The 14702-nt window shown below is 43.6% G+C and overlaps 1 protein-coding gene across 1 annotated transcript; it reads right to left on the bottom strand.

The window, feature by feature from the left end:
- Nucleotides 1-401: 401 nt before the first annotated feature.
- LOC118418700 (opsin-5-like) lies at nt 402-13264 on the bottom strand. Its single transcript, XM_035824759.1, has 7 exons — nt 12886-13264; nt 6234-6426; nt 5623-5720; nt 4636-4722; nt 3659-3918; nt 2372-2556; nt 402-1724 (listed from the first exon to the last, which is right to left on the bottom strand). The coding sequence occupies exons 1-7, from the start codon at nt 13028-13030 to the stop codon at nt 1553-1555; spliced, it is 1140 nt and encodes a 379-aa protein (XP_035680652.1). The 5' UTR covers nt 13031-13264; the 3' UTR covers nt 402-1552.
- Nucleotides 13265-14702: the final 1438 nt, after the last annotated feature.

The raw sequence follows: 14702 nt of genomic DNA, 5'->3' as shown, positions 1-14702 counted from the left end.
GACGTCATTCAGCACATAAAACGTTGTGCAATTTCCTTCCGTCCGCTACGGTGTAATAAAAGGGTGGTGCACGGGATGATCCCCCTTTGGGCTATGTATAGAAAAGGACAAGAGACACTTCTAGAAACGTCTTCGCAATTATCTCTTCAAGTACGACTTTGACGTCCAAATCCTAGATCCTCATTACGTAGCCCGAAAAGTGATGTCGTACCAGTAACAAGCTACGTGGAGGAGGAAAAAACTTTTTCGTAGTGTGCTTGAATGGACCTAGAACTCGTACTGATACTATCTCATGTCACCACAGGATCTGTTTGGATATTACAGGAATAGTACATATCACTCTTCTACTTCTTCAGCACAAACACCCATCAAACATTTATAGCAAATGATACTCGAGGCAGTTTTTGTTTCAAAAATCAATTTTATTTCTTTTATTCTACATATATATATACTTCAGGTAGATAAGTCAGGATTCTGTGACGTCATAACATGGCAGTCATGTGACTAAAATAGGCACATTTCTTCTTCAAAGATCATACAGGTGCCAACAAAACAAACTTTAAAACAACTGACAGTTACTAAAGTCATATTTTGATATAAGAACAAGATCCTTACACAAAACCTTTTTTTATTGACAACGATGTTTACTGTCTACATACATTATTCGTTACTTACTTATCCTCTTCATCCCATGTGGGACATAAGGCTGTGATAAGTTTCTTCCGCTAGGGTCTATTTATACATTATTCGGACACAACATATATACAACACATACTTGTCTGTCAAAAACGCAATGTTTTCTTTTTCAAATACGAAAACACTAATGGATTAAGAAGGTAAGGTGTCATAAACTCATTGATGTAAATTTCAGGATCTTGACACGTACCTTAACAGTGTAGACGGGATGTGTATATCAAAATTGTCATTTCGACAGGGTTTATTGAAAACATACACTTCCTATCCAAAATATCCTCACTTCTGACGTTCAGAACTATTCACAAAAGGGTTGCGCTTACACCCAAGTATGAACGATTTAGGTAAACAAGTCATGATGTCTTAATCTAAATTACTGTGGAATTCGCGTCAACTCCGCCAATTTTCCTACAAAATGGATTTAAGAGTTTTCAGTTTGAAACCATTTTCGATAACACCAACTAAACACCTAGGCGCCTGCACCATCACTGGTGTATGGCCTACAGTTATGACTTTTAAGTCAATTAGAAGTATCAGTCGACCATAACTATAACTTCAAATCCATCATTCGCAGATTTCATATGATTTGCTTAAACTGCACTCTGTAGTTGCCGGCCTTGTAAAGGATATACTAATACTGTTGCTGACACCCCTTAGAGCTCTCTTCGTGAATCTTAATGAGTGGGAGAATAAATACATCAGTTCTATGGTCATGTTTCATTGCGGAACCCGGATGCTGTCTGAGATTTCGCAGTAGAACCCGGATGTTCCACGACGTTTCAGCAGGGTAGAAGCAGACGTTCTATGACGTCTCCTGCTCGAGCCCACGTGTTCCATGACGTGTCCGCCTGTCCTTGGTCTATTGGATGTGGGATGTATGGAGTCTGCTGTCCAGCGCAGGTCCCGGTGCCACGGGAGGGTTGTTGTCTAGCGGGTCCCTGGGACTCAGGGGGATGGGTATCCTCGGCTGCTGCGCATACACTGTGGTCTGGCTCCGAGACGTCTTAGCAAAGCAAGCGCACATGTTCAACCTGGAAGGGTGATGTAACGTGAAGTATAAGTGTTAAATATCAGGTGGCATCTGACGTGACTTCTTGTATCCTAGAATTATTAGAAATAAGGTCATTTAGATTTCTTCTTATAAATCGGGTCGCCTTATAATGGTTTGCTAAGTAGCATGCGCAAGACAACAAGAAAATGTTCCCTCCAAGTGATCTGTATACTAGTACTGTCTACTAGTGTACCATTGGACTCACCCCTGAGGCGTCGCAGAAAAATGAACACAATTTATGCAGCTGGATTCATTCATTGAACTAATGTGGTAATAAACACGCTTCGTGACATTTAAATATGATACCCTAAAATATGCGTTAAAATGCCTAAAAATTGTTCTTGGCAATATCAGTTTCTTCTTGTGTATCTTTTCAATATAGATGTAACATAAGTAGTTTTAAGGAACCACATACACAAAAAGCAAACACGAACATAGATAAGTATTACATGCTTCCATTGAACCCTTATCACAGAAAAAGAAGAAGGAAGAATAGCGCACCAGCAAAATAACGTTTTCCCTACTTGAACATGATAATCGGTGTCAGAAGTGTAAGGATTTGGACAGGTGAATTTGAGTGATGAACATAGAACAACCTTGTGATGAACCCAAGAGCGTGACTCTGACCTGAAACGATCGTTCATTCCCAAGTAGATGATGGGGTTCCACAGACTGCTGCTCTTCGCGAACAGGGGCGCCGCACTAGCGAGGGCGAGTGGTACTGCATCTACCCCAGCTACAGCGGACCACAGCCCCACCACTGCGTAGGGAAGCCAGGCAAGCAGGAATCCGCCGCACACAGCCAACGCCATCTGCGTGAAGATGCAGCAGGAAAAATTTAGACTTGACTATTCACAAGCAAATCTATTTTCGGTCCAAGATGGCATGAACGGTTGCCTCAGCCCCAACCGTGTTCAACTTGTGTTCACATCAGATCCCGCTAGGTGGCGAGGTTTCACACCAGGCCTACAGTCTGACTAAAGCCTGTAGAAGCTATTTTTTTTTCGAAAAACATGGGTAAACTCTTGATGAGACAGTGCAAAGTGTAGGACATGGTAGACCATCAGGTTTGGTGAAAAGGTAAGATGAGGCCAATTTCAGGTTTTTCAAGTGAGACCACTTGAATGACATTAGCCAAACTAAATCGATTAGTCCTTCAATCGGTCAGGCATCTAGATGATTTATGGCCAACACTTCTAAGCCAGGAGAATCGAGGACATCTCGGTCCTGATTACTATGGCAACATCGACCTAACATCGACCAATCAGACTGAGAACTGTCTGTTACCACGGTGGTGGAGGCTGTAATGACTGGTTTCTATAGTGACAGAGAATCCTGAGATCCTATTGGACTGGTTGTCACAGTGAGAAATAACCTACTGGTTACCCCAGGAAAGGGAATCTCCTGAGTTAGAGGTGTGTTGCCACAAGCTCACAGCAATGATGCCATGTCATAGGGCTGTGTATCGGTACAGCGTACCGGTACAAAACCAGTTTTTCTTATTGGACCGGTCCAGAAAAACCGGACCTGAAAAAATTAGGTGGACCGGATGTTGGACCGATTAGAAAATTAACATATTATTTTATAAGGCAGTCACACGTTTTGGCGCTTGCAGGTGGAAGAAAATAACAAGAGTGAAGTAGAGTAGAGTTTATAGTAATTTCTACCAAGGTTTACAGCCAATCATACTGGTGCAGTTAGCGTTGTAGGATTTTAAAACGATAGTGTAAGTCTAATACTCCACCAAACAGATTTCTTTGTAGTGAAATGGACCATTGGTGTGAGTCATACTGCATCAGGTCCAGGTTCAGGTCCGGACCTGGACCTGATCCTCTGGACCTGAACCGGACCTGGACCGGAATGTTCTGTACCGGTACCCAGCCCTACCATGTCATAATCATCATTATACCATACCAGTGTGATTGATCTCTCCAATTTGTTCCTTTTCTTGCACATGGCGGAGTTGTCCTGCAGATGGCCTGCTATGCTCTTCTTGGCCTGTCTGTAGATCGCTGAGATGGCGACGTATGACGCCATGATGGCGGTGACAGGGATGGCGACGCAGAAGACGAGCAGACAGATGATGAAGGACATGCCGCCGGCGTCCCGGCTGAAGCTGCCCCAGTCCACGGTGCAGGACAGGCCGAACGGTTCCACATGGTACTGACTCCAGCCTGAACACAACAGCCAAACAGTAAGTCAATGAATAAAAGTAGAAAAAAATGCCCGAAACAAGGCAATTTTCCTTCCAATGTCTTCCAAACTCCACTGATCTCAGCGTCGCGCAGTGATATGACATCTGACTGAAATGCACAATTCAGACACTGTGTTGAGGGTATCGGTTTTCAGAATCTAGTTGTAATCCATAGAACTCCGCGGGAACTTAAATGCAACATTTTAGACTTTTGGATATGGTATTGAACCTGGTTCCATATAGAACACCACGGGGGGTGAACTGGAATATACTGACTGCCATTGTGATGATTGCTAATCTCCAAGCCGATTCCTCCGGCGGCTTAAAACAGTAACATAAGCTGGGGAAGGACTTCAGCCGGCAGAGGGAAAAATTTGCCACCGCGGTGGCCAATTTTACCCCTGAAAACCCGTGAAAACTGTTTTATGCCACCGGAGGAATCTGCTTGGAGATTAATGATTGCAACAGTTTTGCTAAATGAAATTGTTCGAAACGTCCAAATCGAGAAAATGCTGGTGAATGAGTAGATGTGATATGCCCATGGGGAAGTCATTGGTAATCCTGCTATCAAAGGAAAAGAATCTAAGAAAAGCCGATGTGAATCCATTTCCTCTTGAGGTGAGATAAAATTCACCTTTTTCATAACTGCCCTTGACTTTGAAGAATAGAAGCGACCACATGACGTGGCGAGACTGACCTGCCAGGGGTGCGCATGCCCAGAAGAGCCCGTACAGCCACGCAGCGGCGATAAGGGCGGAGGTGGCCCGGCGGGATGGGTACGGACCTGTAGGTGAGGCAACAGGTGCAATTCAATATGGGTTTATGCGAAACGTAACGACGCTAACAGAGGCAACATCCATCTACTATTGAGGGGTTCACCCATCATGGCATATCATACAAACAGCAGAATTTTAAACCGAACCCCAACTTATATCGTCGATAGACTCGATACTAAACATTTTGTAATCACCTACTAAACCCTTCAATCAATGACTTATTACACTTCATGTATCCTAGACTACCCAAACCATTCGCTGACTTGCTGTGAATTACTTATTATTTTTATTTGCTATTTTATTTTTCCTCGTCAGTTGCAATCTTTCTTGAGAGATGATGTTAACACTAGCATGTTGCTAGAGTGACCACCTCTTTGTCCTGTACTGTACTTTGTTGATCAATAAACAAAAAGAACAGGTGCAATTCAATATGAGCTCAAGCAAAACGTAACGACGCTAACACATTTCTTACTAGACGATTACTTCACTGTTTGAAATCCACTGTTTCTATACATATGAAAGGAAGAGTCGGAGCTAAAAGGATAATCTACAAATAGGAAGAAATAGAATAAACGCACGTGCACACACACACACACACACACACACACATACACACACACGTGCACACACACACACACACACACGCGCGCGTGCGCACACACGCACACACACACGCGCGCGCGCGTGCGCACACACGCACACACACACGCGCGCGCGCACACACACACACACACGCACACACACACACACACACACGCGCGTGCGCACACACACACGCATACACACACGCGCGCGCGCACACACGCACACACACGCACACACAGACACATGCACACTCTTGCACAAGGACACACACAAAGACTCACGGACCAAAGGCCAATCTCCCTCCAGTGGTCTACAGTACTTACCTGGATATCCCTTGTAGACAATCATGAAGCGCATGATGCTCATGAGCGCCATGTTGGCGATGCTGGTTAGGCCGAAGAAAAAACCCGTGAAGCCGTACCTAAAACAGATTCAACAAAATTCAATAAGGCACTTGAGATTTTGCAACTAAACATTGATCGCATGTTTTACCACAGTCAAACCCTAGTGGAAGGCAAAAGATGTAAGACAGAAGAATGTTGTGAAGAGGAACTAACTTTTAATACCGGGCCTTATGGGGTTATGGATGATAGAGTTCAACACAAAATAGAATAATTGGCCTATAGAAGAGTCAGTCCTAATTGCGCGGGCAAAAGAAACCTAATCTCCAAGCAGATCCTACGGTAGCATAAGATAGTATCAAAGTCTGCCAGAGGAGGGAAGCCGGCCTAGGAGTGTGTTTGGCTACCGGAGGCTGATGACTCCCTTTGGCCAGCTATACCCCTTGGCCAGCTTTGATACTATCTTGTGCCACTGGTAGATCTGCCTGGAGATTAGACGAAACCCTATGTTGGTCGAACTCCCTTGACAAATCTCCCTATAGCCAACATAGTTAGTTTGGTAGAGTCTAGAGAATCTCTCTGCTGGTGCTCACCAGGTACATCCGGCAGACCCGAAGGACCAGCGGCCCAGCAAGCTGGAGCTGGCGGCGAACGGGTAGCCGAAGACCGAGATGCCCACGTCCGTCACCGCCAGGCTCACCACGAACAGCTCCACCGGCCGCAGCTTCGCCCAGTTCCGGTAGGAGAGCCACAGCACCCGCCCGTTTCCCAGGATGGAGCCGGTACCTGCAACAGGGGAGGAGCTGGTGAACACATCACACTATGTAGGGTAATCTAGCAAAATATCTAATACCAGCTCAGAAAAGCGCAAGAAACGGACATATCTTTAAGTACCAGAGTTATCAACAAAAATCCGGTTGCGTTGCTTACATGCAGGGCCAGTCTTAGTTTGACAGCCTTCTGGATAGTCCTGCAGAGTAGCAATGAATCGCTTGAGGGGGCTTTTTCCATAGCTATAGGCATTGCGCGATTCAAGAACAGGAGTGGTACCACACTGCGCGCGCGCGCACTTTCAGTCATTCACCAACTACCCTCTCCCACCAATGGCACCATGTCATTCTTGCCATCGTTTGAGACTGCGTTGCTAAATTTAAAAGAAAAGCATTTCTTGTTTCACTACAACTATCGTAGAGTGCGACTCGTTGCCACCAAGTACAGTGGGGGCACCATCACCAGATAGTGTTAGATAACGCTTACAGTCAGATGTGCAAAAGTTAGGTTGTTTAGTGTAATATAACTAGCTGTTGCCAAGCCAAGTACCTGCGAACATGCAGATGCAGATGCAGCTGATGTGTTACACCAGAGGTCAGTTATACCGGCTACAAAGGTACAGAATCTCTATAAAGTTTTCGTGGTGGAAGATGGTACCGTTTTCTGACAGCTCATCTTAATATTTGCTCATTAACAACTGAGTACCATGTACAACACACTTGTATTCGTATGATTCACACCACAGCTACACATTGTTGCAATATGTTTGGTTAAACAATGCCAATCTCACATGTCACAAAGGATACTCCTGCTCAATAACTCACCACATTTCAGTACCAAGGACATGTTACATGCTACATGTCAACGTACATCAACGGACTGGTATTGAACAAACATTACGTTATTTCGGCACGTGAAAGCAAAATAGCTCATTGCTTATGTAGTCACATTAGTTAAAGTCTAAAACTTTCTGCTACCGAAAAATTCTTAAACAGCACCCCTGACGACTGTTAAGGACATTCCTATGTTCACGAGGCTGTGAAATACATGTTGAGTTTGATTCGGTGAAGGGTAGTCTAGACTTACGCCTAACGAAGTCTTGAGTCTCAAAATAATGGGCAAATACGGAAAAAGTAAATAGATGGTGTACGTGAGGCACGTCGTGCGTGTGTACGTCGGTGGTAAATGCAGACCGACTGGTGGTTAAGCGGGCACTTCACTGAAGCTGTGGTACGTCGGCGTCGTCGCTGCGGCCAAGCGATTTGAAAGAGTGCTTAAAGTGTCTCAGAGAAGGTCCAACAGCGCAGAGTGAAAAAAAGCGGGTCACTGTATTAGACAATCTGAAATCCCTGAGTGGCATTCTGTACTACTTAAGGACAAAGTGGACGGGAATCAACGTCGCGCTTCAAAGCTGCAAGATACAAAGGGCCTGACTATGAAGTGCTTAGAATAAGCTCTCTGGATTGGTTTTAGTGGGGGTTCGAACTGAGTGAGTCCATTTCAAATTAAATTTAGGTCACAGCGAGGCCGTGGAGGAGCAAGTGCTGTGGAGGAGACTCTCTGTATTCGGTCGAGTCTCTTTGCGACCTAAGATTTGACATATCGCTCAACGAATTTTATAGATAAGAAACGAATCTTTTTACACTTTGTGTGTTTTGTTGTATACTCTAAGTCACACTTTTACGTTTTGTATGCTGTGTGAAAGCGAAGGTTACACATATCCTATTTAGGTCACAGTGAGAGTGCAGCGCGATCGCCGTCTAGTGGAAAGAGGGCCTACGTGAGTGCAACTCAAATTCAATATAGGTCACAGCATGGCCATGATAGGCCCAGGTGCTGTGGAAGAGGCTCTCTGGATTGGTTCGAGTGGGAGTTCCATTAACTTGAGTGCAATTCAAATTCAATTTAGGTCACAGGGAGACCGTCAACGTACTGCAATCCAGTGACATACACTCTCAACGTTACATGATGGCTTCCCTCTGTATTACAGTAATTCGTTCCATTTAAGTACACAGTGTGATTTAAGTACATGCAGCAGAATAACGACCTCTAGCAGTTGAAACATGAGGTGCATGGTTATTTTTTGTGCGCAACAAAGCAAGCTCCAGGGTTGTTCTAATTCATCGGAATGCTGGTTGCGCACTATTACGCACTGTAATAGTGCGCAACTAGCAAACCAATTTATCAAAACACCAATGGAACCGTGTAAGTGGGTATTTTTAGCCTAGACCACCTATTGTAGCAGGGATGGGGTATGATATCCGACTTGCATATTTACCCAGGTACAACGCAAAAGCAACAATGGATTATGATTTTGATTTGTCTACCGTCTTTCATGTTTCATTTGTACTTATATTTTCCGATGTGTTATGTCTATTTATTTTCTTTGTAATATTCTTTTATTTCATTGTATGTAAATACTGGGCCCTATTGAAAATCAGTTCGTCTAAACTGAATAGGCTACTCAGGCGTTTGAAAAAAAATGCAAATACGTAGACGATGTAAAAACCTCATGCGACTGCACAGCATGGCTGCAATCAACGCCGTGCCGGCAGGAGCGAACTATAAATCTGTGCAGAGACGCGAGGAAAGGCACGTGTATGAATAATTTATGTAGGCGGTGCGATAATTGGGCACCTGATGCAACGGAAATTATTTTCGCGGGCTCAGCTTGTTAAACTTATTTATATCCATACGGAAAAATCTAGTAGTAAATAAGCTATCTGCAACCAAAAAATCAAGATCATAGCATGTCCGGGTCAAAAGATACAAAAGTTCTGCTGTAGTACCAAGGTCACACACCAGGGGGTCCAAAATCGTCCTACCCACAAACACCTACCCCCATACCAAATATCATTACAATCCATCCAGAGATTCTAAATTTTTGCTAACCACAAAACAGTACAGACGCACAAACAGACACACCAAAAACTATACCTCCATCTCCCATGGAGGTAACAATTAAAAGACGTGGATGTGCCTACCAACTGATGTGGAATCAATAGTATAAATCGGGAAAGTGTAGACAAATTACGAAACCGTTCACAACAACTTTTGACATTGCTTGAGATATTATTTGTCAATGGTATAAAGTAAGCATTGAACAATGTGTAACTTGATCCCCGTATTCAAAACCACAGGGTTGCAAATGGTAGCATAGGTCTACATGGGCCTAATTTAAAGTTGAGGAAAGCTCCTTGGTATGGGCTTCAAAAGAATTACCAAAGGCCCTGGGTACGACAATGAGTCACATACTCGGCTTGTTAAAACTATACACATGGGGCGGATTAGTAATAAAAAGCAAATCACATGGAGCCGTGCACGCTCCTGTCAGCTGGGAAGATGTAAAACAAGTCTCTGATCAAGGAGATTTAAAAATACTTTTAACCTTCTTGGTCTGATGAAGAAACCTCACTAGTTTAGACTTTTTTTTGCACAGAGCGGTGTTTTTGGTTACAAGTTGTTGTCAACATTTACATTCACTAATTCACTCTTTTGTCACTCGCCTCTTCAACTCGAACAATGGCATCATTAAGCTTACAATTCATTCTCTGTAACTACTGGCAACACTACGTTGATCTTGTCTACAAGCGGTAATGCTTTCATATTGTATATATTTCTTAGCATCATCATATTGTATCCCACCGGCTGTGCCCACTCTGTATTGTATATGTATAAATTTGTATGTCTCCTGGTTTTTAATTGTATTTACTGATATGAGCCTATAGTGCCTGAAATGAATAATAATAAAAAAAAAATTAATTGGGCACCTGGGGGAAGTAAACTGGCTTCTAATAGCTATTGATACCGACACGGTGAAAACTGCATGTAGTAGTTAACAAATAAAGACATGGACCAGTACAAGTACCTACTACCCGCCGTGGAATCGATACAAGAGGAACACATAGTCCGATAAAGGAGGACAAATCGTGAATCCGAATACGATAGTCTTGGAATGGCTTGAGGCCTTAATGCATGAACGCTGTCATGAATGATATAAAGTTTGCATCAAAGATAAGTGACCTTATGTTTTTGCTTTTGATATGAAGCCACAGAGTTGGAAACACTGAGCTACTGGTCTGGGTCCATTATGGTAATGAATGCCCCCGGCACTGCTGTGAGCACATAATGGCCCGCTGTGATTAGTAATGAACAGCATCTAAGGATTATGCTTTTATTTTTCTCAAAGCAGATCTCACATCACAGGTTCCCTTCAGTTCAAAGCTGGGGCCAACATGAGGGGGGGGGGGTGGGGGGTGGATGATACTGCAGCTGCATATATGTACTACTGATTAGGCCCTTAGAAAAATACTCTGTGCACAGATCTTAATTAGGCCGTGCCAGAAATCTACAGGCCAGGCTTCCTTAAGTTATCTCTCCTCACAGCTGGACACAGCCATGGATTTTCATTGATTTTCAAAGAGACAGACTGGTTATTTAGTAGTTTTGTTACCGATTTTTTCTTGTCTATTTTAGTCCATTTTCACTATACTGTTATCTTTCTCCACAGATGGGCATAAGTAATCTCCAAGCCAAACTTCGGGTGGTAACATCGTTATGTATATACTGTCTTGGCCTACATTCTGATTTTGCCACGAAGAGCTGGCTGGAGATTAGAGAATAGCCTTGGATACCATCTGTTAAATAGGAGCCCACAGGCTGCTTATTTTGGCACATGAATGACGTTTCTACCCACACGGACATTAAAGTTAATCGAAGTATTCCTATCTATTTTTCGTATCTACCACAGTGCATTTTCACTATATAGTGGTGCGATAATGGTCGCGTACAAGGAGAGAGCAGAATACCATTGAAACTTATGCAGCGGATTCATTCCAGCATTTGCCGTTAATCCCTTAGAAGTACAGTCTTTCATTTGGCAGAAGATGACATTTGTTTTACCTCAAGCCCGCAAATTCAGCGCACGATGTGTGTTCTCGGCAAGCTAAGATTGCACAGAAGGGAATCAAATTGAATGCTCTCTCACGGCTTTTACACCAGGATTTAATCCGGCCAAGACAAGCGCACCAGCCGTCTCTGCTGTTTACTCGTCGTCAGTGTGTTGGTTTTTTCCATCTTTTTCCATTTCATCATATCCATGCAGAGGCGTCCCCATGTTGATTCGTTTGCCTGTTGCATTCATATATTTTTCTGGGGTCAATTGGTCTGCTTTCTTCAATGTTTCTGCGAATTCATTTCCTCGCCTAAGGCGTTGTGGATTTAAGACGACAACTACGTGCGAAAAACACGCCTGTGTTTACAGCCGTCATTAGTCGAACAAGGAAATGAATTGATGAATAATTGTCTGCAAACAAGCAGGTGCTTTTACAGATAACTCACGATCATTGTCTTTAAAGTGTAAAAAATCAAATGGTCTAGGCAAAGAAAGATTGTCAAAGCGTAGCCCTCATATTAATACTATTATAGGGTAGTTGAATACAAGTACAATGAAATCACTCGGGTTCCAGGTGCGTTCAGACGCACCTCCAATGGCGTTTGGGTGTCAAAAGTGGGGTGATCTACTTTCTCTATACCTAAGTAGAATATTTCTGTAGCTGTCATTAATATACATGGTACAATCTGCGACGAAGTGTACTTCATGTTCCGCTGTGTTTGCGATACAAAATTGATGAAAATTGTCTTTCTTTAGCAAGGACGTTATATAGTGTCCTTGCCTGTAGTGGGCATTATGTGGTGAGTGCAGTCGCTTCAGAGTAGTTCATCATAATGGCGGCTGCCCACCCGTAGGGCACTTGGGAAAAGGAACTGACGTGCAAACGAGCAGATGGTATCGCTTCTGATCGGAAATTGTAACAACAGAAGCCTCAACGGGTCGGACCAGAGTACGGGCTACCGTAAGTATGATTCTGTCGGATTGTTGTATGAAGTAGAACACAGTGGTACAATTACTAGCAGGGTGCTATAGCGAACGGGTAGAACATGACAAATAACAAAAAAATGAGCATGAAAAGTGCTGAGAGTGAAAGAACCGCATCTTCATTTGTATTTATGAAAATTTTCATTATACGGGACAACAGAAATATAAAGATATTCAGTACGTAAAGAAGAAGGAAACACATCCAAGGTAACGATTAAAACAGCAACAATAAGGACACCCTATACTATGTCCTAGCGAAAATCTAACAATTGCGTGGAATAGAATAAATCCCTGAAATGTTTTGCAGAACTTTGTCCGATAAAAGAGATTTCAATCTGATTGAAAGTCCCTTACTTCGATTGGACTAACGACACCATCAGGTGATTTGCACCTAAATTGCTTGTCCCATGAGCCCGGTAACTAGTGCCGATACAGCAAAAACGACTATCGTGATGAATTACTGCACTCACTAGGAGCTGACTCGTTTCATTGCTCCTTCACACCCAATTTCACATGTGGAACAACAAACAGTTCACATCAAATACTTGAAGCCTGTTTGATGGAACGGGTAAGGGAAAAAACACATCCCAGCTCACCTATGAGTAGCAGATACACGCCGATGACGATGTCGGCTTCCCTCGACAGCTTGGAGGCGAAGGCGTCGTCGAGCGTGTCGGCGGCGGTCACACCTCTTCCCGTCGGCGCGAGGCCGTCCAACGGTAGTCCCGGCGTGGTCGCCATGGTGAGGCCCGCAACACTGTCTGAGTCTCTGACCAAAGGTCCGTGCGATTTTGTCTACTGAAATTGCTCTGGTCTTAGCTGCAAATACGATTGGCTGCTGAGTATATGTATGAAAAAAGGGCGGAGAAAACCGGAGAAATCGACGGCCTTTAGATATCCCCCACCTCTGGTAGTTACACGTGCCGGCCCCTCCTCCACTCTCCTACAGCAGGGACATGTGACTAATGACGTACGCCCTAAAAAAACAACAGGTTAGACAACTCATCAAGGATTCCCTGGAGAATACTTATGCATGATATCGGGAAATAAACCCGATGGAAGTAATCTCCACGTAGATCCTACGGTGGTATAAGATGGCATGATAAGCTGTCAAAGGAGTGTGGCTGGCCTCCTTTTCTGTGTTTGGGGAAGGCTAACGTCACATCTCGACAAATGGGCCCGGCCGGGCAGTTTTAGGGAACGAAATAAAGGCACGAAAGTGCGATAAAAATACAGCAAGAACACAAAACCTACCAAAATAATTCAAAAGAATGCCTTGTTGTGCATAGCTATTGGCATAAATGATGATTCTTCCTTTCCGCAAACAGCCCGGCTGGGTAGCCTCCATAGCAGACGATTGGCCCCGTAGACCAATGGTCAAGCGACTCAGTACAAAAAGAAATGGCCAGAAGTGTATTATGAGCCTTCAAAAAAGACGGAAAAAGGCCCCAGAGAGCCTGCTATGGAGGCTATTGGCTGGACTCCGGATAGGAAATGTGACGTAGGCCTAAACCTCATGCGTTTTCCACAACACGGTGATCGCTGAGCGACCAACAAGGGATTTTGTGACTCTCGAACCGAAAATTATGAGTGAAAAGACAACAAAAGACACAAAAGGTGACAATTGTTCTTTGTCTGCGAAATTAGTTAAGTAACTTGTGACAGGGAAGGCAATTTGAAAAAAAGTAGTTACCACCTGTTTTGTCTTCCCCTCCATCATATAAGTACATTGTAAAAGAAACCCAACACACTTATCTAGAAGCAAGGAGCTCCTTGCTAGAAGTAAAAAGCTGACCGCACTAGGCTTAGCGGGGATACGCGGATCCTAGAATTCTCGTTTCATAAACGTTTCTCCGAAACATTGGCAGGAGGCTTTGAGGCTTTCAAACACTTTGCCAACCCTAAGAACGTATTCATGAGGCCCTGGCTCTGTCAGACAATTAACATTCCAGCCAGACGGGAATGGTTTGGTTGAACGTTTTTTCGAGAAGCTGAAATCGGCCTGTAGTTATAGGTCTTGTTTAACTGAGGTGGTAATTCAACGTTTCAATTCACGAATTAATTTCTTCTCTTTGCATTTCTTAAGTGCTTCTAGCACTACTTTTTTGTAATTACATTTCGATAGAGCAGATAGTTAGGCTGCTGGATTGGTCCATTCATCTATTTTTCGGTTTGTTTGAATGCTTTTTTATGGTATCGGCCTGCATGCCAGCGGCTGTTCATCGAGGTTCTAGACTTAACAGACTGATTACAAGAAAATCTGACATTCACGATTCTCCATTAGCTTGGTTGTTTATCAGTGCATCGGTAGCCTTAATGGTAGCCTTTCATCTTCCGTGCATTTAGAACAGAACCTATCGCGGAGCGATCTAAAACACAGCTTTAACGAGTCTATTCAAAATTAATCATTCAG

This window comes from Branchiostoma floridae, chromosome 6 (genome assembly GCF_000003815.2).
Source record: "Branchiostoma floridae strain S238N-H82 chromosome 6, Bfl_VNyyK, whole genome shotgun sequence".
Classification (NCBI taxonomy): domain Eukaryota; kingdom Metazoa; phylum Chordata; class Leptocardii; order Amphioxiformes; family Branchiostomatidae; genus Branchiostoma; species Branchiostoma floridae.
This window is presented reverse-complemented; position numbering and strand designations above follow the sequence as displayed.

Excerpts from the sequence above, each read along its gene's own strand:
- LOC118418700 (XM_035824759.1), bottom strand. The coding sequence starts at position 13,030 with ATGGCGACCACGCCGGGACTACCGTTGGACGGCCTCGCGCCGACGGGA. Across the intron at positions 6,427-12,885 it reads CGTGTATCTGCTACTCATAG|GTACCGGCTCCATCCTGGGA; the intron begins GTGAGCTGGGAT and ends CCCCTGTTGCAG. Across the intron at positions 3,919-4,635 it reads GGCATGCGCACCCCTGGCAG|GCTGGAGTCAGTACCATGTG; the intron begins GTCAGTCTCGCC and ends TGTTGTGTTCAG.